Below are 26,379 nucleotides of genomic sequence, written 5' to 3'. Positions count from 1 at the left end.
CCACTAAGCTTCCCTCGCCTCGATTCAACTTACTTTGACTCGGATTGATTCCAGAGGGGTTTGCTTAAATTTTACGAATTCCCCTTCGAGAGATAGAAGCTGGTCTAGAAACAATCTAAGTGAGCCATCATGCTTGTTGTTTGCTAGAAATCTCTAGGTTTGCTATGGTAAGTCGAGTCAGCCTGCTGTGTGATTGCTAGAACCTTCCTGTTATGATTTTTATTTCTTTTTGATTTTTTTAGTGTATGCCCGATTTTGTTTATAGGGCTTGGAAAGAAATACTCTAGGTCGATTGATTAGAGAAAAACCTCGTAGTTTTCTGATTTAAGCAGGGAGCTCGAAGACTGTTCTTTTGAGAGCCCTGTTTTTGGAAACTTCAGTTTTGAGAATCTGTCTCTTCGTGAAAATCTCATAACCCCTAGTACTTATGTTGTGCCAGCGATGGCAACTTTGAAAGATTACATGTTCCCAACTAGGACCAATCGAGCTTCGTGCATTAAATTGCCAGCCACTACGGCTAATTTCGAGATAAAACCTAGTATTCTCCAAATGATCCCTATATTCTTAGGAAAAGATGATGAGAACCCTATTTCCATATTAGGGACTTTGAGGAATTTGTGGGACAATTAGAATAAAAGACCTTACTGATGAAGTCTTGAAACTTAAGATGTTTCCCTTTTCCTTGAGAGATAAAGCCAAGACCTGGCTGAACAACCTACCATATGAATCCATTGAAACATGGCAGGAACTTATTGCCGCTTTCTATATGAAATTATACCCTAAGCATAAAACTGCAGCTGTTAGGCAGACAATTAGTGCTAGTGCGCAACAAGAGGGAGAGTCTCTTTATAGATTTTTAGAGAGATTCAATGATCTCCTATCTCAGTGTCCTCACCATGGATTTGATAAGATGAAACTTGTACAAATTATTTATGATGGTTTAGACTATTCGACCAAAGCCATGGTTGAGTCTATGTGCGCTGGTGAGTTCACTAGTAAAAGTGATGATGATGCTTTTACCTTCTTAGAAGTTATCGCTGAAAAATCCCAACAGTGGGAATCTTGTGTTGAACCCCCTAAAAGACTCTTGGTCAATAGAAGTAGCACCAATGTGGTAGATACGAGTTTTGCGTCTGATGCTAAGTTTGCTGCTTTGTCTAGAAGGTTAGAAGCGTTAGAAATGGGTCAACCTAAAAATAAGTCCCTTGTTGAACCTAATAGAGCCTCTCAAATCTCTACTTGTGGAATAGAGCCCGATAACTCATTTTGGGAAGGTCAGGTTAGTGAAGAGCAAGCTCATGCTATCTATAACAATGCTAGGTTTGAGAACCGTCAGAAGTTTGACCCCTACTCAGAGACCTACAACCCTGGTTGGAGAAACCATCCTAATTTCTCTTAGTCTAAGGGCCAGAATCAAGGCCAGTCTAGTAACCCTAGAGGAGAGAAATCGTACAGTCATGTTAACTCTGTTACGACCCTTAGGAGTGGAAGGAAAGTTGATAATAAGGTCGGCATACCTGAAAGTGAACATGCTGTAGTTCACCCTTATGAGCCAGAAAATGAGGAGACTGATAGAGTCTCCAAAGAGACCAATGAGGGTCCTGATGAGCCCGACTTTGTTCCCAGAGCCCCGTTCCCCCAGCTGCTAGTTCCGACTAGGAGGGAGTCCAAACTTTAATGATATATTGGAGGTTTTAAGCAGGTTAATATCAACCTTCCATTATTAGATGCAATTAGGCAGATCCCTCTTATGCCAAGTTCCTTAAGGACTTGTGTACGCGAAAGCGTAAGCTCAGTGTCCAGAAGAAAGCCTACATAGCTAGTCACGTGATTTATTATTCAGAATACCACTACTCCTAAGTATAAATACCCAGGGTCCCCTACCATTGCTTGTACAATAGGTAAGTACCGTTGAGAAAGCATTGCTTGACTTAGGAGCCAGTGTGAACTTACTTCCATACCATGTGTACCTTAAGCTAGGACTTGGTGAGATGAAACCTACACAGATGACACTTCAGTTAGCTGATGGTCCGTTAAAATTCCTCGTGGTGTGATCGAGGAGGATGTTCTCATAGAGGTAGACAAGTTTATATATCCGGTGGATTTGTTATCCTAGATACCCAACCTGTCCCTGACCCAGAGAACCAATACCAGTGATTTTAGGTCGCCCGTTTTAGCTACATCCAATGCGATCATTAACTGTCGAAATGGTATTATGAATTTGTCTTTTGGTAATATGACTATTGAGCTGAACATTTTTAATATTAGTAAGCTACCCTCTGAACTAGATGACTCGAATATAGAAGAGGTGAACATGATAGGAACATTAGTCGAGGAGTCATTACCAAACACTTTGTTAGAAGATCCATTAGAGAAATGCCTAGCTCACTTTGGGATTGATTTTTATGATAAGTGATTAATGAGGTGAATGCTTTGTTAGATTCAACCCTTTGTTAGATACTAGTAATGAATGGAAACCTAAGTTCGAACCACTACCAGTTTCTAAGTCTACCCTAGTTCCTTCTTTAAAAGAGCCTCCTAAGTTGGATCTAAAACCATTGCCAGATACCCTGAAGTATGTTTTTAGGCCCGTCTGAGACTTTACCTGTGATTGTTTCTTCCGACTTGGATAGAGATCAGGAAAGTAGGCTAGTAACCGTCATTCAAAACAACAAGGAAGCTTTAGGGTGGACCATAACAGACATTAAGGGTATAAGTCCTACTGTTTGTATGCATCAGATCTATTTAGAGGAAGACACCAAACCTTCTAGGGAGATGCAACGTCGACTAAACCCCAATATGAAGAAGTAGTTCGAACTGATGTTCTTAAGCTATTAGATGCAGGCATTATCTACCCTATTTCAGACAGTAAGTGGGTCAGCCCCGTTCAGGTTGTTCCCAGAAATCTGGTATTACTGTAGTCCAGAATGATAACAATGAGTTAATCCCGACCCGAGTGACCACGGGTTGGCGTGTTTGTATTGACTATAGGAAATTGAACAAGGTCACTAGGAAGGACCACTTTCCCCTTCCCTTCATCGACCAGATGCTAGAGAGATTAGCTGGACATAGTCACTATTGCTTTTTAGATGGCTACTCTGGATATAATCAGATCGTTATTGCCCCAGAAGACCAGGAGAAAACCACTTTTACCTGTCCATTTGGTACCTTTGCGTATAGACGCATGCCTTTCGGGCTATGTAATTCCCCTGCGACTTTTCAGCGTTGCATGATGAGCATATTTTCTGACATGGTAGAACGGTTCTTAGAGGTCTTTATGGATGATTTTTCAGTGTTTGGTTTTCTTTCGATGAGTGCTTGCATCATTTGTCATTAGTTTTGACTAGGTGTAAGAAAAGAATTTAGTGCTTAATTGGGAGAAATGTCACTTTATGGTTCGTTCAGGAATTGTTCTAGGGCATATTGTATCTTCAAAGGGTATAGAGGTAGATAGAGCCAAAGTTGATCTTATTAAAACTTTACCGGTCCCAAAAACCGTAAGAGATATAGGTCTTCTTAGGGCATGCTGGTTTTTATCGTCGTTTCATTAAGGATTTTAGCTTGATGTCTAGACCTCTTTGCAATTTGCTTGCAAAGATGTTAAGTTTGTCTTTGATGATGCTTGTTTAGAGGATTTTGAGAAGCTTAAGTCATTACTCACTACCGCCCCATAGTCCAGGCACCCAACTGGAACCTACCCTTTGAGATCATGTGTGATGCTTCAGATTATGCTATTGGTGTTGTGCTAGGTCAGCGAGAAAATAAGTTACTTCATGTGATTTACTATGCTAGCAAACTCTGAATGATGCCCAGTTGAACTATACCACTACCGAGAAGGAACTATTAGCCATTGTGTTTGCCTTAAACAAGTTTAGACCCTATCTCTTAGGTTCTAAGATCATCATATATACTGATCATGCTGCTTTAAAATATCTTTGTCTAAGAAGGATACTAAACCTAGATTAATTAGGTGGATTCTGTTGTTGCAAGAGTTTTCTCCAGACATTAGAGACAAAAAGGGTGCCGAAAATGTTGTAGCAGATCACTTGTCTAGGCTAGTTGTTAGTTCCCCAGATGATTCCCTTCCTATAAGGGATAGCTTTCCTGATGAACAATTGTTCTTTGTTACCCAATTACCTTGGTATGCGAATATAGTGAACTATCTTGTTACTGGTCGAATGCCCCAACATTGGGGTAAACAAGATCGTTCTAGATTTTTAGCCGAGGTTAAGCACTTCTTTTGGGATGATCCTTATTTGTTTAAGTATTGTCCAGACCAGATTATTAGGAGATGTATACCTGAGAGTGACCAGTCCAGTATTATTTCCTTTTGTCATGATCATGCTTGTGGGGGTCACTTTAGTGCTAAGAAGACTGCTGCTAAGATATTGCAGTGTGGATTCTATTGGCCTTCGTTGTTGAAAGACTCCCATAGTTACTGTGTTACTTGTGAACGTTGCCAGAAATTAGGAACCATTTCCCGTAGGAACATGATGCCCTTGAACCCGATTTTGATTGTTGAGGTCTTTGATGTGTGGGGTATTGACTTTATGGGTCCGTTCCCTAATTCTTTTGGTAGCCTATACATCCTTGTCGCTGTAGACTATGTCTCTAAGTGGATTGAAGCGGTTGCGTGTAAAACCATTGACTATAGGGTTGTGATAGAGTTCTTGAAAGAAAATATACTTACACGTTTTGGTACACCGCGAGCTATAATTAGTGATGGAGGGTCGCACTTTTGTAATGGACCTTTTAGGCTTTTAATGAAGAAATATGGTATTACTCATAAGGTAGCTACCCCGTATCATCCACAGACTAGTGGTCAAGTTGAGGTTTCTAATAGGGAGATAAAATGTATATTAGAGAAAACAGTTAATCCTAATCGGAAAGACTGGTCGTCTAGGCTTACTGATGCCTTATGGGCTTACCGTACTGCGTTTAAGACCCCTATTGGAATGTCGCCTTATCGGCTTGTTTATGGCAAGGCATGTCATTTACCTGTTGAGTTAGAACATAGAGCTTATTGGGATGTTAAGCAGCTAAATTTTTCACTCGACAAGGCAGGAACCCATAGGAAACTCCAGCTCAATGAGTTGGAAGAGATTCGTAGAGATGCGTATGATAGTGCGAAGGAGTATAAGAACAAAATGAAACTTGTGCACGATAGGAATATTCTAAGAAAGACATTTTCTCCAGGTCAAAAAGTTCTTCTGTATGATACCCGCTTACATCTTTTCCCTGGGAAGTTGCGTTCTCGGTGGACGGGTCCTTTTATGTTCGCACTGTTTTCCTCATGGAGCTGTTGAAATTAAGTCACCGGATGGTAGTAGTTCTTCGAAGGTTAATGGTCAGAGATTGAAACCCTTTTTAGAGCCCTTGCCTACAGGTGATGTTGAGAGTCCCTCTGGAGGACCCTGTTTACCCTTGATTGACCATCGAGGCGGATTGTATGTTGTATATTAGTTTTTGATTTTCTTCACCCAGGTACTATATTTCCAACTTCTCCTCGTGTTTTGTTACTTTGGTACTGCTCTTTCATTAAAAACATTGAGGACAATGTTAGATTTAAGTTTGGGGGTGGGGAAGAAACTTTTTGTTAGTTTTAAGTTGTAATAAATAAACTCCAGAGCCTAGAAATTTACGCCTATTAAGGATAGCACTAACCAATCTAAGTGGATGGAAACATTTTTGTTTTAGGAGTTGAGGAACCAATCTGACTAGATGGAAACTCTATAGAGTCTATTCATAAAAACACAGAGCTCAGGTGTTAGAATAACATGATAGTTTCGCCATATCTTGTCGAGTCCTTTTCACTTTCTATTTTAGTTTTCTTTTGTTTCAAGTGATTTGGTGGGGCACACGATTCAAGTTGTTACCTTTGCTAGGGTGAAATAGAGTGACTGAGTTACTTTTCCAAAAAAAAAAAAAAAAAAAAAAAAAAAAAGACCGGACCAGTTAGACCAATCGGAATAAGTATTAACACTTGGATAGCAATATGCGTGTGTTCTCCCTGTTTCCGTCGCCTAAGCAAGCGTGGAATGCAGGACCCGTGGGAACTATCGTGTAATCTGCTGACAAGAAGCATGCGCTTGGATCAAAAAGATCTATTCATGCCGTTAAGTTAAAAAAAAAAAATGGTTATTGTAGTCAACTGCTGGTTCCCTTGTATTTGCCAATTTGTTGATCTAGATTTAAGTTATTGACCACTGGTTCCCTTGTATATGCCATGTGTTAATATTAGTCAGACCGGTATCTCAGTCATTTAGGTTAGGTTCATCTTGGCAGAGGCCTTCAGACAGATATGGGAAACACCGTTCACTTTTCAACCATCTACATTTTTCTTTTTCCATCTTCTTAATCTTTTCATGTGATTAGTCTGACTCCGAGTATGATGTCCATCGTGAAACTATCTTAGGAGCTCTATCACTTATATGAATTTTAGTATGCTTGAGTGCAACTCGTGTACAACAATTGGAATTCCGCATCAGGGTTCTTCCTCTTAGAGTCAATAATTGTATGCCAACCAAGGAGGTTCTTTAGTGCTTTCCAAGGTTCTGCGTAGATAGGGTCTGGAGTATTGGTTTTTGTGGGTACACCTCTGATAAACCCACCCGAGATTATCTCGGTCACTTTTCAAGAATAAATTTTGCTCGGACTAGCAAATAATAAGTTTGGGGGTATTTGATAGACACTTTTTGTGTCCAATTTGTTCTCAATACTATATATTGTTGGCACTCGATTTTGTACTAATTTTGTTATTTTATGTATTTGTAGGTATTTTTTGGAAATAAATATTTTAAGAAAATTCGGCTCGAAAAGTTGATTTTGGCCGGAGGACACGTGTTATTCGGACTCCTAAGTTTGGATAAGGGGTAACCTAATTACTAAGGGGCACCCCCAGGTCACCCCCAAGGCATCTGCTATTCGCACCCCAGTCCAGGATAAGGGGCACCTTCTTCAACAATTCAAATTCTCAAAATTGGCGGGAAAAATGTTCACACACAGGAGAATTTTCGATCGAAGAATGAAGTAGTGGTAGGTCGATTCAATGGCTGAATTTTGGTAGAAAGATGTGATTTAGCCTAAGGAAGATAGTTTGGGTGTCGAATTTGATAGTAATTGGCTGGAAATATCGATTTGATTCTCGAGCTCAAAACAGAGCTACACGGAGTGAACACGGCCTGTACACGGTGTTGTGTGTGTTTTGGTTGTGCATGGAAGTGTTTTGGAGGAGTTGGATGACTTATGAGGCATGTATAAGGCTTACTAGAGCGTGCAGGATCAAAGTTTACGTGTGACAAAGTTATAATTGGAAATTATCGTTAACTAAGGGAAGCGAGCAATGACGGATTAAATGGAGAATATACGCAAGTAATGGTCGGATATTTTGGTCCTAAAACACTATAAATACAAGGCAAAAGAGTTTGGAAGGGTTAGTAAGTCATTGGGAGAGAGTTAGAGCCAAGAGAATCGAAGGAAAGGGTCGACAGCAAGAAGAGTTCTGCTGCTGCTCAGCTAAGAACACGAAGAACCAAGACCAACCAGGAGAGTCGTAGAGGAGTGTCGCTGAACTGCGACAATTCCCTATTCCTTTCCCGTGATTTCACGACAGCGTCAACTGCACTTCTCATGTGCTGTTCTTTTCAGACGTTTCTTGTGTGTTACAAAGGACGGTCATAAATTGATTTTCTTGTTATTTCATCATTTGTAATCAACTTATGAGCATTAATAAAATCTTTTGAGATGTATTATACCATGATGAGCTAAACTTATTCTCTGGGGCGACGGAGGAAGCAATTCCACCAATAAAAAATTGGTAATTTCTATTTTTATTATTTATGCAATTAAATTTATTTAATTATTTGCCTTGAGTATATAGGATTTTTTCCGAAGATTTTTATTAAATAATTGTTATTTTGATTGATGGATTATGCTTGACTTAGAGTTTTTGATATTCCATGCTTTTAACTTACAGTTATTATTTTAAAAAATCAGTTTTAGCAATAATTAAAATTATTTTAAAGGAAAAATTTGCATAATAAATATTAGAAATATCAATTTAAATGGTAGAAAAGTGAAATCCTTAGCCCCAGTTTCCTCCAAAAATATTTCAATCACTTTGTTATTTTCTTTACAATTTAATTAAATCTAAAAAAAAGGTTACCTTCACAAGTTCGAAAGAACCTAGTTTTTACCACTATCTACAACAACATTTGAAAATACATCAGTAAGAAGACATTTATGGAGGGATATCTGTGCTTTTGCTGAATCTAACACTAAACCATGGGTCCTAATGGGAGATTTTAATTCTCTCTTGACTGTTGGAGATAGAGTGGGAGGAGCAGCAGTTACTTCTTCAAACTACAAAGAGTTTTATGATTGCTCACAAGAGGCCCATATATTTGATTTAAGGTATAGGGGAAGCTTTTACACTTGGAGTAATAAACAGGAAGGATCTGATAGGGTAGCTTCCAAGATTGACAGAATTATGGTTAATATGGAGTGGGTAGATCAGTTTTCTGATTCAAGTGCTGAGTTCCTTCTTTCAGGAATTTCTGACCATAGTCCAGGGATGGTTAGTATTTTTGAAGGAAGATTTCATGGTCCTCCCCCTTCCAGATTTTGTAGACTTTGGGTTGATGAGCCAGATTTTTTAAATATAGTAAGACATTCTTGGATGAAGCCTATTTAGGGTAACCCAATGATGGTGTTGGTGAACAAACTTAAGAGATTGAAGAAGATTCTTATTGATTGGAAAATGAGAGATTTAAGAGATTCTCTGACCAAGTGTTAAATGCTAAGAATGCAATGGATGAAGTTCAACAGCAGTTGCAAGCTTTTCCTCTAAGAACTGATCTTGCTACAAAGGAAAAGGATTGTGTTAAGACTTATGCCAGATTGAGTAAGTATGAAAAATCTCTCCTTAAGGAGAAATCTAAAGTTAAATAGATGGAGGATGGGGAGAATGTTAGACTGGAAGAAGACAAGGAGATTGGAGAAGAGTGTGTGGACTTTTTCAAGACTTTATTTGGAGTGACTACTAACTATTAGAGCACTGCTCGGTCATACTCGCATGCGTTGCTATCTTAAGCATGTTTGTCAATGTTAGTGATCAAAACTATAAGTCTTGATTTCTAGTCTCTTATAGCTAAGTCTCGGACTAGGATAGTAAGTGTAGTCGAGCTCAAGGACTTCATGGCGATTCATCATACAAGTAAAATATCTACTCAAGGAACCGGTGGAACTTCTCGACAAAAAGGTATGTGGAGACTTGAACTTATCTGTCACTCAAAAGTATATCTATTCTATCTCCTACTCTTTGAGACAAAAGTCGTATGCTATATATATAGACTAGATTATACACATTTGGTATTTCGAGCCGAGTATACCTCGCCTATCTATATCTCGAGATATGTGTTGGTAAGCTTTTCACTTCGACCAAGTTTATTTTTACCTAGTGACGAAAGTCATGATATGTTTCAATCACTTTGAAAATTTCTTTGACGAGAAATAGTGTAACAACTGTATAACTTCCTCTAAGAATGTTTCAATGATTGGAATGAGAGTTTAGATTACATAACCAATGGATTCCTTGAACCGAATTTTTCGAACGTTGTTGATCAAGAGAACCGGAAGTATGGCAAGTGCCAAGTCCGCGAACTGCCGAAGTTCTCAAACCCGAGAATTTCTGCTGGAGTTGACAAACTAGTTGCGTGAGCCAAGTCCGTGAACCCAGTCCGCGAACCGTCGTAGTTCTCATCCCGAGAATTTCTGCTGGAGTTTGTAAACTCTATTTGGTGTCTTAAGTCTGCGAACCTAGTCTGCGAACTTGAGAATGTTATATATCTAAAGATGATTTCTGAACTTAATCTTAGAATACTATGGAATGCATTTGCAAACCGTGGCTATTAAAGCTCATGAAACGATTCGAGTGAATCAAATCATCTTTGCTTCAATTGTATCTTGTGTAGTTACATAAGATTTCCTTGCAATTGAACAACTCTATTAACTAGTTCATTTGAGTCATTTGAACTAGTTATGGTGAAGAACATGGTTGGTATGAAACGCTCATATGGTTAACCTTTTTGGGTAGACTATTGTTGAACCAACAATGTACACGTTTGGGTGTGGTTAACAAACCTAGAATTGTACAGTCATTTGTGTATGACAAGCTAAGTTTTCGATCTACCGGTTGAGAAATATTATCTTGAATCTAAATCAGGTTTTCATCTAACGGTGGATATTGATTGCTTCGTAACTAAGGCAAAACCCTGATTTGAAAGGCTATATAAGGGGACATCTAGCAACTGTAAAAATATTCCCCACACCTTACGTGTGATACTAGTTTGCGTGCTAGAGTCGATTCTCCTTTAACCTTTGGTTTTCTTCTTCTAAAACCAGGTTAACGACTTAAAGACTTCATTAGGATTGTGAAGCCAGACCGATACTACTTTTATCGTAGTTGTGTGATATGATCTTTCATTTTCTATCGTACGAGTACAATCATATTGATTGGCTTGAGATTGATATCTCCGATAGGAAAGATATAAAAAGTAATCACAAACACCTTCGTCTCATTTTTTGTGATTTCGCAACATCTTGTTTCGCTACCATACGATTAAGATTGTTGTGAGGTGATTGATAACTTTAGGCTGTTCTTCGGGAATATAAGACCGAATTATCAATTGGTTCTTGTTCACCATGATTATTATCAAAAGACGGAACAAAACCTTTTAGGGTTTATCTGTGGGAGACAGATTAATCCTTCGATAGACTTGTCTGTTTGAGACAGATTTGTTTATCATCAAGTCTTCGACTTTGGTTCGTAGCAACTCTTAGTTGTGGGTGAGATCATCTAAGGGAATCAAGTGCGCAGTATCCTGCTGGGATCATAGGCGTAGAGAGTACAACTGTACCTTGGATCAGTGGGAGACTGATTGGGGTTCAACTATAGTCCAGTCCGAAGTTAGTTTGGAGTAGGCTAGTGTCTGTAGCGGCTTAATATAATGTGTATTCAATATGGACTAGGTCCCGGGGTTTTTCTGCATTTGCGGTTTCCTCATTAACAAAATTTCTGGTGTCTGTGTTATTTCAGTTTCCGCATTATATTGTTTTATATTTATAATTGAAATAATACAGGTTGTACGTTTATATCATCAATTAGTATAATCCAACCTTTGGTTGTCGATTGTCATTGATTGATCCTTGGATATTGGTCTTTGGTACCGTCCAAGTTATTCCTTGTATTTGATTAGAACTCGCAGGATCTGCTTGAGTAAATCAAATCAAGAGAGAGATATAAACTCGTTGATATACTTTTAATTGATTGAGTCTTGTTCATTCTCTTGAAAGTATATTCGAGTTTGTCCATACAGATTGCTAAGCGAAATATTGGGTGGTGTTGTTAGACCCCCGCTTTATCAATTGGTATTAGAGCAGGCAAACACGTTCAAGACCTTACAAGTCTGTGTTTGTAGCGATATGACTCTATGGACAGTAGTGTTATCTCAATAAATGCACCACCAGATCCAGGGATTTCAGAATTCTCATCCATGACTGATTTAATAAAATTTGTAGAAGAAATTCTATCTAAACCTCCACCAGGTTTAAAATCCCATGAAGTGTTTTCAGGGCTTGAAAATAAGCTTGAGAGGTTATCTCTTGATGTTGAGTTATACCTCCAGAAAGAGCAAGAATCTCTTGACAGGCTAAATAAAGTTATGATGAATAATATTCATGTTGAGGTTGATATTGATTTACTAATCAATGAGAGCAATGCTCCTCCTCTGTGTAATCCAATTAGTTGTGATAAACTAAACGAATTACAAGAGGATTTTAAATCTCATTCATCTGAGTTAGGGGTGCCGACGGGTCCTATCGGGTCCGGGTAGTACACTACCCGGAACCGGACCCTATTATTTAAGCCCGTTTCGGGTCTTAGCAGTTTCGGGTCCGGTCCCCAATATTATGGACCCGGAACCGGACCCGATAAAAAAAACGGGTATTTATCGGGTCCGGGTATTTGTCGGTTATCATCAACTCAGTTAAGATTTATTCTCCGTATATCATGAGGATCTTGTTCGGCCGTCGTTATTAATCGGATGACAATGATAAGATAAAGAGGAAGAAATTTCATCCAATGACAAAGCACTAGGGTTAATAAAATTCGCAACTACTGTTAATCAAATTCTCACCCTCAATACAGATCTATCTAGCTACTCAATGTAAAAGATATAGATTCGTCACTCCTTTGGATCCTGCAAATGTTGATTACATCCTTAAGACGAACTTTCAAAACTACTGCAAGGTGATAACAATAAAACCCATAAATCAAATTCAATCATTTCTCATTCAAATAAAAAACCTAACTAAAACTAGAGTCATAATATGTTTGGATTGCTTGGTTTGATATAGATCCAACAAATATTTCACATTGATTATTTTAGTTAACTAATGCCGTATGGATGGGACAACTAGAACAATCTGAGAGTCTTCTCAAACCCATCTTTAGAAAGTAGGAAAATGAATATCCTTGAAAATAAACCAGAATCCAAGTGAAATCAAGATGAAGTGAATAAACTTAAGAAAAAGCAAGGATGAGTTTATGAATTTTTTTAATTACAATATGAGTACGAGCTAAGACGTGAAAGGGATGGATTTATGAAATTTTTTGATTACAGTAGAGTATGGGAATAGATATATTAGAAAATGATAAGTTTTTGAGATTAAATATATCCTATGAAAACAAAGTTAATGAAGCAGACTACCAATCACAACGACGGATAATCAGTATACTTCACATATTTATAATTTTTACGGGGTACCCGAGACCCGCGGGTACCCGTCGGGTAGACCCGATAATAATCGGTTCCTTATCGGGTCTACCCGATGGGTACCAAAATTGATAACGGGTATGATATGAGGACCCGGAACCGGATTCGTATGATTCGGGTCCGGTTCGGTTCCGGGTAAATGGGTACCCATTGGCAGCCCTAATCTGAGTGTATCACCTCAAAGAATGAATTGATTCGTTAGTCAATTCCTGATACTTCCTATCAAGATAGTAGTATTGTCTTTTTTTATGAAGAATCTAGGACGTCTCTTTTTATCAAAAGAGTTTCCCTTCGCAGTACTAGAAACTATGTACAGAAACTGTTTTTTATAAGTTGGAAAACAAGAAATCAGAAACACAAATCTTTTTGGGTTCTCTTGAAGTTCTTTGATAGACTTATAAAAACAGTTCCTTGGGTGTTTCTCAACACTACAAGATTTAAGAGTTGTTGGAAAGAAACTCTTTCTTGGTTCCATGGTGAGCAAGACTTTGTTCACCTCAACACAGCTTGTTTGTGTTGAAAGTGCATCCTCACCAAGAAATGCCCTGTTATGTATACTGTGAGGGAAGCACAAGAACCTGGCACACATATTAAGTTGGGTATGATTTTGAATGCTTGGTAATGCTATAGAATTCAATCGGATTCTTCTAAAAAGTTATGTCTATAAACTTGAGAAATTTTTGTGTTTTCTTAGAGTAACAATCCATGTACCTTGCTTATCGTTCATTTCTACCTAACTTGATCTATGTTTAAGGTTCTTAAACATTTAGGTTTTAAAATAATAGCTTGGGATGTTTGGAATTCATGGTAAACCTACCAGGTATGCATAACATCTTTTAAAATCAAAATCCAGGGGTTTAAGTTCGCAAACTTTGGTTCAAGTTCGCGGACTTGAAAATTCGTTTTCAAACCAGTATGCATACTTAACATTGATATTCAGGTAAATATTGTTTGGCCGTAAATTCTTCGTATGAACTCGGAATGACCTCATTATTTTTGCATTCTCTTTCTATTTGAATTCTCTTAAAAATGAAGATGAGAAACCTTGAATTTGGATGAGTTAAGATTGATATTTGTCCTTCTCTTGTTTTTGAGTGTTTTGCTCCGTTTCGTCGCACTTTTTCCACTGCTCTTGGACTTGGGCATTTGGATTCTTGGAGCAATACTCTTCTAAGCTAATTTGTAGCTTTTAAAAGAATGTTGATTGTGAATCACAAAGAAGGAAGTTCAAGAATGGGCAGTTGTACGCATTGCTATGAGATTCTTGAATGTTCACAATCATCCTTTGTGGACTATGGTGCATGGTCGTTAATGACTTTGTATATTCTTCTTTGTTAAGAAAATCTTTTTATACGCTTTTGGTATCTATTCTTGGTGTAAATCCGGGCGAAAAAGATTGATTCCACCCTCTAGGGACAAATCATCTTATATGTGCGTTATGAGTTTTCCTTGATACCTAGGAAACTTCTTATGAGAATTTATTCTTGTTTTGAGAAGGATTACTAGAGTTTGGAATAGCCATTATTGTGATTACACATAGCAATGTCCATCGTTTTCATCTTCATGTTTTTAGATTTATTGGTTTAAATTCTAAAATTGTTTGGAAGATGATTTTTTGCAGCATTAATCTTTATGGTTTTATATATTGCAATTGTTTATGGGATATGTGTGTTTGCGTCCGTGAACTATGATTGTCCCGTATCTTGTCAAAAGTGAAGTCTTTCGTAAGTCGATATTTCTATATTGATAAAGGAATGAATGGACTTTTGACTAATACAAAAGTTAATCATATATTATCAATTATTGATGGAAGATAGGTTAAAATCTTTTGTTTTTCAAGATTATGTCTATTGGTTGTCATTGTGCAAATTGTGATGGAAAATAGAATGAATCCTTGTGTATTCCGCAGTAATTGATCTTCCCTGATCCATATTTTATATATTACTGTGAGACTCCATAATGTGTCTTATGTTGAGCATTATAACAACCAAGTTGATTATTTTTGTGATTAGCTTTGTTGTTGTTTCGTAAAGTACTTTATGTCGAGTATTTTTGAACTAAATTAATCATCTTGTTTGGTTATTTAGTTATGACTCCATAAGTTTTTCTTATGTTTGAGCGTTCTTGACTGGGATGATTATTTCATGATTAACTTAGTCATTGCTCCATAGATTCTCTTATGCGAGGATGGCCAATTAAATTGATTATTTTTTGTGATTAGTTTGGTTGTGAACTTCGATTGATTAATCATGGGTTCTCTTGTGGTTAATTTGATTGAATATTTTGGATTCAAATTCATACTTGAATGTGATTTTTTATGTCCAAAGAAATCCTTCTTTTCTTTTGAAATTAACGTCGCTCTTGTTGTTCTTTCGGGAATGACATATAATGGGGGAGAGTTCGTTTGAACTTGTGCTTAATGGTCATATCTTGAGGGATGTGCAGCTGTGGAATTTTAGAGGGGTTATTTGTATCTTTAAACTCTTTGATGAATGTTGTTAACTTCGGCTATATGATTGCATATAAATAAGATGATGTGTGTTTCTTTCTCTCAGTCATGAAATGTCTCTTACGGAAATTTCATTACGATCCCGTTCTTATACCTTTGCGAATTTTATTGACAAAAAGGGGGAGAATTAATATGTAGTTCACACTATAAATACATATGGTTTTCGGATCATTGTGTAAGGGGGAGTGGTTTTCATGTGAGATGGAGTATTAAATAAGAGGGAGTGATATATATCACCATAGTATTATTGTTGAAGTTGTGATACAATTGGACTTTGACACTGTGTAATAATACTATGACACTGTATAACAATGATCGAGACCGATGCTTTCTCATTGTTATAGATACGAATCTTCAACAACAGTGATGCTAAACTTACAACCTTTGGTATCATTGGAGTACTTGGAAGTGACGAAGATTTCGAGGAATGTTGAAGATTATACATGTGGGATAGGAGTTACTAAAGTATCATTATCTTTTTGTATTCCATATCTATTGATAGTTTTGTCACTAAAATTGACAAAGGGGGAGATTGTTAGAGCACTGCTCGGTCAACCTCGCATGTGTTGCTATCTCTAGCATGTTTGTCAATGTTAGTGATCAAAACTATAAGTCTTGATTTCTAGTCTCTTATAGCTAAGTCTCGGACTAGGATAGTGAGTGTAATTGAGCTCAAGGACTTCATGGCGATTCATCATACAAGTAGAAGATCTACTCAAGGAACCGGTGGAATTTCACGACAAAAAGGTATGTGGAGACTTGAACTTATCTGTCACTCAAAAGTCTATCTATTCTATCTCCTACTCTTTGAGACAAAAGTCGTATGCTATATATATAGACTAGATTATACACATTTGGTATTTCGAGCCGAGTATACCTCGCCTAACTATATATAGAAATATGTGTTGGTAAGCTTTTCGCTTCGACCAAGTTTATCTTTACCTAGTGATGAAAGTCATGATATGTTTCAATCACTTTGAAAATTTCTTTGACGAGAAATAGTATAACAACTGTATAACGTCCTCTAAGAATGTTTCAATGATTGGAATGAGAATTTAGATTACATAACCAATGGATTCCTTGAACCGAAGTTTTCGAACTTTGTTGATCAAGAGAACCGGAAGTATGGCAAGTGCCAAGTCCGCGAACTGCTGAAGTTCTCAAACCCGAGAATTTCTGCTAGAGTTGACAAACTACTTGCGTGATCCAAGTCCGCGAACCGGCGTAGTTCTCATCCCGATAATTTCTGCTGGAGTTTGTAAACTCTATCCGGTGTCTTAAGTCCGCGAACCTAGTCTGCGAACTTGAGAAGGTTATATATCTAAAATGATTTCTGAACTTAATATTAAAAGACTAAGGAATTCATTTGCAAACCGTGGCTATTAAAGTTCATGAACCGATTCGAGTGAATCAAATCATTTTTGCTTCAATTGTGTCTTGTGTAGTTATATAAGATTTCCTTGCAATTGAACAACTCTCTTAACTAGTTCATTTGAGTCATTTGAACTAATTATGGTGAAGAACATGGTTGGTATGAAACGCTCATATGGTTAACCTTTTTGGGTAGACTATTGTTGAACCAACAATGTACACGTTTGGGTGCGGTTAACAAACCTAGAAGCGTACAGTCATTTGTGTATGACAAGTTAAGTTTTCGATCTAACGGTTGAGAAATATTAGCTTGAATCTAAATAAGGTTTTCATCTAACGGTGGATATTGATTGCTTTGTAACTAAGGCAAAACCCTGATTTGAAAGGCTATATAAGGGGACATCTAGCAACTTTGCAAAAACAATCCCCACACCTTACGTGTGATACTAGTTTGCGTGCTAGAGTTGATTTTCCTTTAACCTTTGGTTTTCTTCTTCTAAAACCAGGTTAACGACTTAAAGACTTCATTGGGATTGTGAAGCCAAACCGATGCTACTTTTATCGTAGTTGTGTGATCTGATATTGCATCTTCTATCGTACGAGTACAATCATATTGATTGGCTTGAGATTGATATATCTGATAGGAAAGATATAAAAAGTAATCACAAACACCTTCGTCTCATTGTTTGTGATTCCGCAACATCTTGTTTCGCTACCATACGATTAAGATTGTTGTGAGGTGATTGGTAACTCTAGGCTGTTCTTCGGGAATATAAGACCAGATTATCAATTGGTTCCTGTTTACCTTGATTATTATTAAAAGACAGAACAAAACCTTTTAGGGTTTATCTGTGGGAGATAGATTAATCCTTCGATGGACTTGTCTGTGTGAGACAGATTTGTTTATCATCAAGTCTTCGACTTTGGGTCGTAGCAACTCTTAGTTATGGGTGAGATCAGCTGAGGGAATCAAGTGCGCATTATCCTTCTGGGATCATAGGCGTAGGGAGTACAATTATACCTTGGATCAGTGGGAGACTTATTGGGGTTCAACTATAGTCCAGTACGAAGTTAGCTTGGAGTAGGCTAGTGTCTGTAGTGGCTTAATACAGTGTGTATTCAATATGGACTAGGTCCCGGGGTTTTTCTGCATTTGCGGTTTCCTCGTTAACAAAATTTCTGGTGTCTGTGTTATTTCAGTTTCCGCATTATATTGTTTTATCTTTATAATTGAAATAATACAGGTTGTGCGTTTAGATCATCAATTAGTATAATCAATCCTTTGGTTGTCGATTGTCATTGATTGATCCTTGGACATTGGTCTTTGGTACCGTCCAAGCTATTCCTTGTATTTGATTAGAACTCGCAGGATCTGCTTGAGTAAATTAAATCAAGAGAGAGATGTAAACTCCTTGATATAATTTTAATTGATTGAGTCTTGTTGATTCTCTTGAAAGTATATTCGAGTTTGTCCATACAGATTGCTAACCGAAATATTGGGTGGTGTTGTTAGACCCCCACTTTTTCACTAACACTGAGGATACTTCTGAAGTTATTGATGGGTTGCAGTTTGATAGACTTGTTTCCTCACAGATCTACTATTTCCTATTAGTATAGATGAAATCATTGAAGCTCTGGCTTCTATTCATTCTTCTAAAGCACCTGGACCTGATGGGTTCAATAGCTATTCTTTAAAAGCACTTGGTCTATCACTGGAGATGATTTTTTGAAGGCAATTAGAAATTCTTCAGGTCAGGTAAACTTCTCAAAGAGGTCAACAGTACCTTTATCACTCTTGTAGCTAAATGTGATAATGCTTCTTCTGTGCTTGATTTTAGACCCATTGCTTGCTGCAATGTGATTTATAAGTGCATCTCAAAAATAATTGCTTCTAGGATGAAGTTTATCTTGAAAGGGTTAGTGAGCTCAAATCAGTCGGTTTTTATTTCTGGGAGATCTATTCAGGACAATATTCTTCTTGCCCATGAAATTGTTAGAAATTATCACAAGTCAATTGGAAGTCCTAGGTGTGCTCTCAAGATTGATCTTCATAAGGCATATGACTCTGTCAGCTGGGAGGCAATTGTTGCTGTGATGAAGAAGTTTGGTTTCCCCAACCAATTTATTGATTGGATTTATGTTTGTATCTCCACTGCAAAATTTTCAGTCATGATTAATGGATCACCATATGAATTCTTTGGAGCTGCAAGGGGTTTGAGACAGGGATGCCCACTATCCCCTTATCTATTTGTTATGGTTATGGAGTTTTTTAGTGGTCTTCTACAAAAACAAGTCTCATCTGGCAATTATGGGCTTCACCCAAAGTGTAGAGCTACAAAACTTACTCATCTCTGCTTTGCAGATGATGTCTTGGTAGTCTTCAAGGGTAATGTGCAGTCTGCTCAGGTGCTATCTAAAGTGGTGATAGATTTTAGCAACTTCTCTGGATTAATAGTAAATTGTGATAAAATCTCTCTATTCTTTTCAGCTGTTGATCTAAGGGAACTGGATATCATTCTTATTTGCTTAAAGTGTGTTGCAGGAGAGCTCCCTGTCAAGTACCTGGGAGTCCCATTGATATCCACTAGACTCTCCTATTCAGATTTCCAAACCCTTCTCTGTAGTGTGACAAAAAGAGTTAAGTCTTGGAAGGCAAAGCACTTAGCTTTTGCTGGAAGAATGCAACTCATCAAAGTAGTGCTGAGTGGTATGGTATACTTTTGGTTTTCTTGTTTTATTCTCCCAAAAAAGTGATAAAGGAACTTAACACCATCTTCCAGAGATTCCTATGGGCTAGTTCAGATCTTGGTAAAAAACACAATCCTATTAGCTAGATTACAGTTTGCACTGTGGAGAGAGCTGGGGGTCTTGGCATTAGAGATCTAGAACAGACAAACATTGCAGCCAATCTAAGACATATTTGGGACATTACCTCAGGCAGAGACTCAATTTGGACTCAATGGGTTCACTTGAACCTCATTAAACAAAGGGATTTCTGGGATTTAGTGACTCCTCAAGATTGCTCATGGATCTGGAAAAGAATATTGGAACTGAGAGACGTTGCTAAACAATTTATGGGAACTTGCTTGGGAAATGGTGCAGCTACAAACTTTCTTTTTGGATTTTGGCACCTCAAAGGAAGATTATGGGACTGGTTAGCTGATGAATGCATGTGTTCTATATGCCCCAACAGGGAGAGAAAAGTAGCTGATTTTATGCATGATGGAAAGTTTGTTTTACCAAATGACTCCCATGGAGCCCAATGTGAATGTGTGTATTTACTTCAGGAGATTGAGTATGATGTTAGAGATGAAGACAAAATCATTTGGAAGGGGAGTAAAACAGGTGACTTCTCAATGAAAGATACTTTCAAGGTTTTATCTGGTGCAGTAGATGAGATTGGTTGGACTAGACTGTTTTGGTATAAAAACAACATTCCAAGACATTCGTTCATCAGCTGGTTAGCTTGTCATAGGAGATTGAAAACTAAAGCAAAACTGATGAGATGGGGAATTGTGGAGAGTGCTAGCTGTGTTTTTTGTGAAAATGGAACTGAAGATGAAGAAAACTTATTCTTGAATTTCACTTACTCCATGGAATTTGGAAAGGGGTGCTGATTAAAATGGGAGTGTTTAGAGTGCTTTCAAGCTCATGGGATAATGAATTCTTATGGTGCCAGAACACTTTTATAGGTGATGGATCTATTACTACTGTCAAAAAGCTATGCCTGAATAGTCTTATTTATCATGTGTGGATGGAAAGAAACAACGGAATTTTTTCCTCCAAGAAGATGACATCTGCTGGTGTGAGCCATTTAATATCCATGGATGTTAGACTCAAGTGCTTAGATTCAAAGCTAACTGACAAGGACAAGCCTTTTATCAGAAGATTTATGGAAGCCTGGGGTATTGAATGTACCTATAAAATCGAGAGGGTAGTGGATTGTAGCTGGCTTTACCCTGCTGAAGATGAGGTCATGGTGAATATAGATGGCTCTAGAAAGGATAACTCAGGAGTTAGTGGAGCAATAATTAGAAATCACCAAGGAGAAACCATTGCAGCTGCTTGTGGGGGATCTGTTCCTGCTACTATAATGGCTCATGAACTGCAGGGGGTGGAGGTAGGAATGAAATTGGCAATTTTTAACAACTGCAGAAGAATTCGCATATGCACTGATTCTAAGGGAGTCTACAAATTGCTCTCAGGGGAGTCTGTTGCTGGTTGGAGTGTTTTGCATGTCTGGAGAAGAATTCAACACCTGATCAGAGAATTTTCTTTCATTAGATACTCCCATGTGTATAGAGAAACTAATAGGGCTGGTGACAAGCTTGCTAGTGAGCATCCCAGAGACAATTTTGTAATCATAGATATTACTAGTTTTGATAGGGAGATGCTTAGCATATTGGAAGAGGATAGGGCAGGGAAGGTTTACCATTGAAAGTAGTTTTTTTGTCGGTTTTTGTTTTTTTTGGTTTAGTTTGTAAGGTTTCGGGTTCTCCTTAAACCCGGCGGACTGTGTCAAAACCAAAAAAAAAAAAAACTAAACTCGTCAAGAATAATGATAAATATAGCTAAAGTAAAAATCTACCAACACATAATTCAATGGGGATATTTCTGTTCCGGATTCGTCTCTTTTTGATATTGATCATGAGGTTATTTGTGTGGAAGAAAGTAACAACATGGATGCTATACCGTCGTTGGATGAAATTCAAAAAGTCGTCTTTGATCTTGATGCGGATAGTTCCCTTGGTCCGGATGGGTTTGCTGGTTTTTTCCATCGTCATTGTTGGGATACTATCCACGGTGATTTGGCAACGGCTATTATTTTTAGTTGGCAGAACCAATTTATCCCTCATGGAGTGAATTCCTGTTTACTTATGCTTCTTCCAAAGAGGAGAAAGTGGCATTTATGAAAGGGCGAAAAATTAATGAAAATATCAGTTTGGCCTCTGAGCTGGTTAATGATCTTCAAAAAAAGAGGAAGGATGGTAACGTTGGCCTTAAATTGGACATCACTCAAGCTTCTGACACAGTAAGTTTGAGTTTTGTTCTAGAGGTGTTTAAGAGGTATGGTTTATCAGACTCTTGGTGCACATGGATTTATAATATCTTGAATTCCGATAGAATTTCTGTTTTGGTGAATGGTAGTCTGGAGGGTTTCTTTAAGATTGATAGAGGCTTGCGTCAAGGTGATCCGCTTTCTCCTTTGTTTTTTTTTTTCTTATTGAAGATGTTTTGAGTAGAAATATCTCAAAACTCTTTAAGGAGGGTCGTATGACTCACATGGTTTCCAGAAAGGGTGTAGCGCCTACTCATTTATTCTTTGCGGATGATATCATGATCTTTTGTAAAGAAAATATGAAAAGCTTGAGGAATTTGATGGATTTACTAGGAAAATACCAAATAGCTTCCGAGCAAACGGTTAGTCGTCAAAAAAGTAAACTATATTTTGGAGGAGGAACTTTGACTAGACGTGGGTGTATTGCTGATTTTCTGGGAATGTCGGTAGCCACTTTTCCGAATCGTTATTCGGGGGTACTTTTAATGCCAGGTAAGGTATATTCACATTAGTAATGTGACTGAAAACAATTAAAATCATCTTGCATGTTGGAAGGGTAAGTTATTTTCTTTTCAAGACACGGTGGTTTTGGTGAAATCGGTGATTGCTAGTTTTTCTATCCATAATATGGCAGTTTATAAGTGGTCGCAAAAGTTTATACACCAGTGTGAAGTTGTTATTCACAATTTTCTCTGGTCTGGTGATTCAGGGGTATAGATCGTTTGTGGTTGGTTTTGATAAAATTTGTTCGCCTTACGAAGAAGGTGGTTTTGGGTTAACTCAATTGCGTGTTACGAATAAGGCACTGCTAATGAGGTTGTGGTGAAAAATTAAAAATTCGGACAAGACTTGGGCTCGTTATTTGCGTGCTAAGTATTTCATGAACAACGAACAATTATTGGTTTACATTAAGTCGTCTATATTGCTTGGGTTAGTGGGTCCATGCTTTGGTGGAAGAAAATTCTAAAATGCTTATTGGGGATGGATAAAAGACCTCATTTTATTAAGAACCCTGATTTTGGGCATACCAAAATCTTTCTAGGCATATTGAATAAAGACAAAAGGGATGTGAAATAACAAAATCAGATATCCTCTTAACCAAATTGTTTTTAATGGCTAATTTACCCTTTACGTATTAGTGTTAGTAATTTGGATTAGTGATTAAAACATTTGTTTAGTGATTAAGATAATTTTCAGAATTATAAAGGTTGTTTAGATGAAAAAATTTGGGGAAAAAAATCAAAGTTTTGATTGAGAAAGAGAAGGAGAAAGTGAGAAAAAATTTCGTCTTGATTCAATGGAGGATGAGGAGGGTCATAATTCATCTAAAAAACCTAAGAAAATACACATCAACTATAACAATGATTCCCAAATGGTTAATTTCTTCATGGTTCGGCGAACGAGGTTGAGGTTCGGCTTAAATCTATGAGCCGAACCAACCAATTGATGAACGGTTCGGCTCGCTGAAACTGTTTACAGTATGCGCCGAACAAATATTTACTACTTCCAACCCATTTGCTAGACACTAGTTCGGCTTGTATGAAAGTTTAATAGAAAGCCGAACCTCCTCCTGAGAGTTATGGAATAAAAATTGTCAATGGCTCGGCTTATATATTGAAAATCGTATGAGCCAAACATATTATTATTAACGTTTCGGCACATATTGAGAATATCGTATAAGCCGAAACCTCTATATGTTCACGGTTCGGCACAAAATATGATTATCGTATGAGCCGAACATAACTATTAATTTCCCTTTGTAGTATTTAACCTTATGATATTCTTTGTAGTTCGGCTCAAAACTGATATGCATTTTAAGCCGAGCCGTTTATATGCACTTTCAGGGTTTAGTTTCAAGAACAGTTCGGCGCAAATCTAAACTTAATTTTAGGTTTTTGTATCATGAATCGACGATTATCAATTAACTTTTCACGAATAGAGAGGAGGTTCGATTAACTTATTAAGAATCATCGAATAACTTTTCACGAATCGACGATAATCAATTTCGGCGATGGTGGATGAAAAAATAAATAGAGAGGAGGTTCGGCGAGTGGCAGAGGAGATGAGGAAGAAGAAGAAAGGTTGGAATAAACTGATTTTGTGTTTGTTAGTAATTTAAAAGATTTAAGGGTATATAGGTAATTGAACTACCCATAGGGTACCCCTTATAAGGTCACCCAAGTTAGACTATTACTTTGTATGCCTAGAAAGATTTTGGTATGCCCAAAATCAGGGTTCTTTATTAAGACGTCTGGTGTGGGGAAGAGTCTGTGGCAGGCATCATTGGGGATGGAGTTTGGACCGTGAAGTCATGGTTGGTGATTTTTTGGTTGATGAAAGATGGGAGTTGACCGAAGAGTGCAGGTATACGTTGCTTGCTGCAGGCCTGGAGTTGGAGGATTTGCCCATTCCATTAGGTGGAAACCGAACCTGGATGAGAGTTTTACTGTCAGTTCAGCAATAAAACTGGTGTGTAAGAAGTATGTTCGTTTAGAAGGAGCTCAACTTCTTTGGAGGACGTCAGTGCATCCATCATTGGTGGCTCGTGATTGAAAGCGGTTGAGGGGCGCTTGTGCTACACTTCATAAGGTTCGTAGTCGATTTAAAATTCAGGTTGTTAATAAGTGTTGTATGTGTAATGTGGATGAGGAATCTCTGGGTCACTTGCTGTGGCATTGTGATTTTTCTAAGAGAGCTTGGAGCTGGATTGAAGGGGTTCTTGGTTTGAAGGCTCATCTCAATATTACAAGGGCGTACGTCGTAGCTAAGGGGTGCAGTAGAATGGTGAAGGATATTTGGTTACTTGCAATTTTGGTGATTCGGTATGAAATTTGGATGACGGGGAACAGTTTGGTTTATGAGAACAATATGATTAGTTGGTGTTTCTTCCAACAACGTACGGGTTTTTAACCAAGTTCATGAATACTGTAGAAGACTAAGGGGTTGTATGTATAATTCAGTTAGTGACTTGAATGTACTTTGTTTTTTTAAAGTAAGGCACATGCATATTAAAACTCATGTGTCGGTGGAATGTTTTTGGAGTGTACCTAGTCGGCATGAACTTTTGTTATGTTGTGATGGTGAGGCTAGAGGCAATCCAGGTATTGCAGGTATGGGGGTGGTTGCTAGAGATAGTGAAGTCAATGTTCTTGGTGCTATGAGTATCGGTTTGGGCATGACTACGAACTATTTGGATTAGATTTATGGAGTCATTATTGGTTTAGAATGGGCTGTGAAGTGGGGTTTTAATCGGGTTTGCATAAGGTCTGATTCTCAAAGTACAGTTCAAGTTTTCAATTTGAATATATTACCATGGTTCACAAGACAGCGTTGGCAGGCCATTAGAGGTAATTATCTTTCTATTCATTTTGAGCATACGTATTGGGAGGAAAATTTTGCAGCGGATACTATGGCCAAAAAAGGTTGCTTATTACCAAATGAGAAGGGGATAAATTATGAGGATAGACCAGATTTCTTAATTTCTGTGGAATATCCAAATGCATCTTATTTTCGTTTTTACTTTGAAATTTTTTGGGGTTTCCTAACCTCTTTTCTTTCAACTAAGTTTTTTTTGTAAATATGTTATTTTTTAATACAATTGGATTTACCAAAAAAAAAAAAAGATAAGCAAGTTATACTCAGCTCGAAATAACAAATGTATATGATATGAAAGTCTATATCACTATACGACTTTTGTCTCAATAGGGGATATAATACAATAAAATAGACTTCTGAGTGATAGATATGTTTTAGTCTTCACATACCTTTTGTTGATGAAGTTCCTCCGAGTTCTTCAGTAGATCTTCATCTTTAGTTGTAAGTGCCGTGAAGTCTAAAGCTCAACTTCACAATTTATCCTAGTTCGAAACTCCTATAATTAGACTACAAATCAAGACTATAGTTTTGATCAACTAAACTTGACAAACAAGCTTGAGATAGCAACGGTTGCGAGTTCGATCGAGCAGTGCTCTAACAATCTCCCCCTTTGTCAATTTTAGTGACAAAACTATCAATACATATGGATTACAAAATAAATAAACTTTGTAACTTCTCATCCATCATGCTTGATTTCCTTGGTTCTTTAACATCCTTGAATTCTTTGACGCTCCAAGTACTCCAGTGATTCTGAATGTGTTCGACTCAGCATCATTGTTGTTGAAGATCCGTAGTTGTTCTCAAAAATTGTTATACAATGTCATAGTATTATTACACAACATCAAAGTCCAATTGCATCACAACTTTGACAATAATACTATGGTGATATGTATCACTCCCCCTTAGTCAATAATTCATCTCACAATGAAAACCACTCCCCCTTACATAATGATCTGTAAACCATATGTATGTAGTGTGAACTACAAAATAATTCTCCCCCTTTTTGTCAATATAAATTGGAAAGGGTACGAAAACTACGAGATCATAATAAAATTCTCATATAGATACTTAATGACTAAAAGAGAACATATCAACTTTGTTTTGATGATTTCACATAGTCGAAACTTAGTGTATTCACCAAGGAGTTAATAAAGATACAAGATAATTCCTACAATACTCCACAGCCGCACCCCCTACAAAGATTTGGAAATTAAGCACAAGTTCAATTAAGA

General features: G+C 37.5%; 2 protein-coding genes across 2 annotated transcripts in view; both read left to right on the top strand.

The window, feature by feature from the left end:
- Nucleotides 1–20,330, top strand: part of LOC113360153 — a 38,903-nt gene extending 18,573 nt beyond the window's left edge. Inside the window, exons 3-4 of the mRNA XM_026603693.1 lie at nt 18,465–19,425; nt 19,548–20,330. Coding sequence (XP_026459478.1) covers nt 18,465–19,425; nt 19,548–20,330 — 1,744 coding nt within the window. The remainder of the gene's footprint in view (nt 1–18,464; nt 19,426–19,547) is intronic.
- A 1,062-nt stretch (nt 20,331–21,392) lies between these two features.
- LOC113360152 lies at nt 21,393–22,598 on the top strand. The gene is made up of 4 exons (XM_026603692.1): nt 21,393–21,516; nt 21,606–21,902; nt 21,944–22,269; nt 22,482–22,598. The coding sequence occupies exons 1-4, from the start codon at nt 21,393–21,395 to the stop codon at nt 22,596–22,598; spliced, it is 864 nt and encodes a 287-aa protein (XP_026459477.1).
- Nucleotides 22,599–26,379: the final 3,781 nt, after the last annotated feature.

Source organism: Papaver somniferum, chromosome 3 (assembly GCF_003573695.1).
Source record: "Papaver somniferum cultivar HN1 chromosome 3, ASM357369v1, whole genome shotgun sequence".
Taxonomy (NCBI): domain Eukaryota; kingdom Viridiplantae; phylum Streptophyta; class Magnoliopsida; order Ranunculales; family Papaveraceae; genus Papaver; species Papaver somniferum.
The sequence above is the reverse complement of the archived record's forward strand: the minus strand, read 5'-3'. Positions and strand labels throughout refer to the sequence as shown.

What these genes read in the sequence shown, in the direction of transcription:
- LOC113360152 (XM_026603692.1), top strand. Translation starts at nt 21,393, where the DNA reads ATGGATGCTATACCGTCGTTGGATGAAATTCAAAAAGTCGTCTTTGAT. An exon ending in TTGTTGGGATACTATCCACG is followed by an intron (nt 21,517 to 21,605) that starts GTGATTTGGCAA and finishes CTTCTTCCAAAG; the next exon opens with AGGAGAAAGTGGCATTTATG. An exon ending in TGATAGAGGCTTGCGTCAAG is followed by an intron (nt 21,903 to 21,943) that starts GTGATCCGCTTT and finishes TTCTTATTGAAG; the next exon opens with ATGTTTTGAGTAGAAATATC.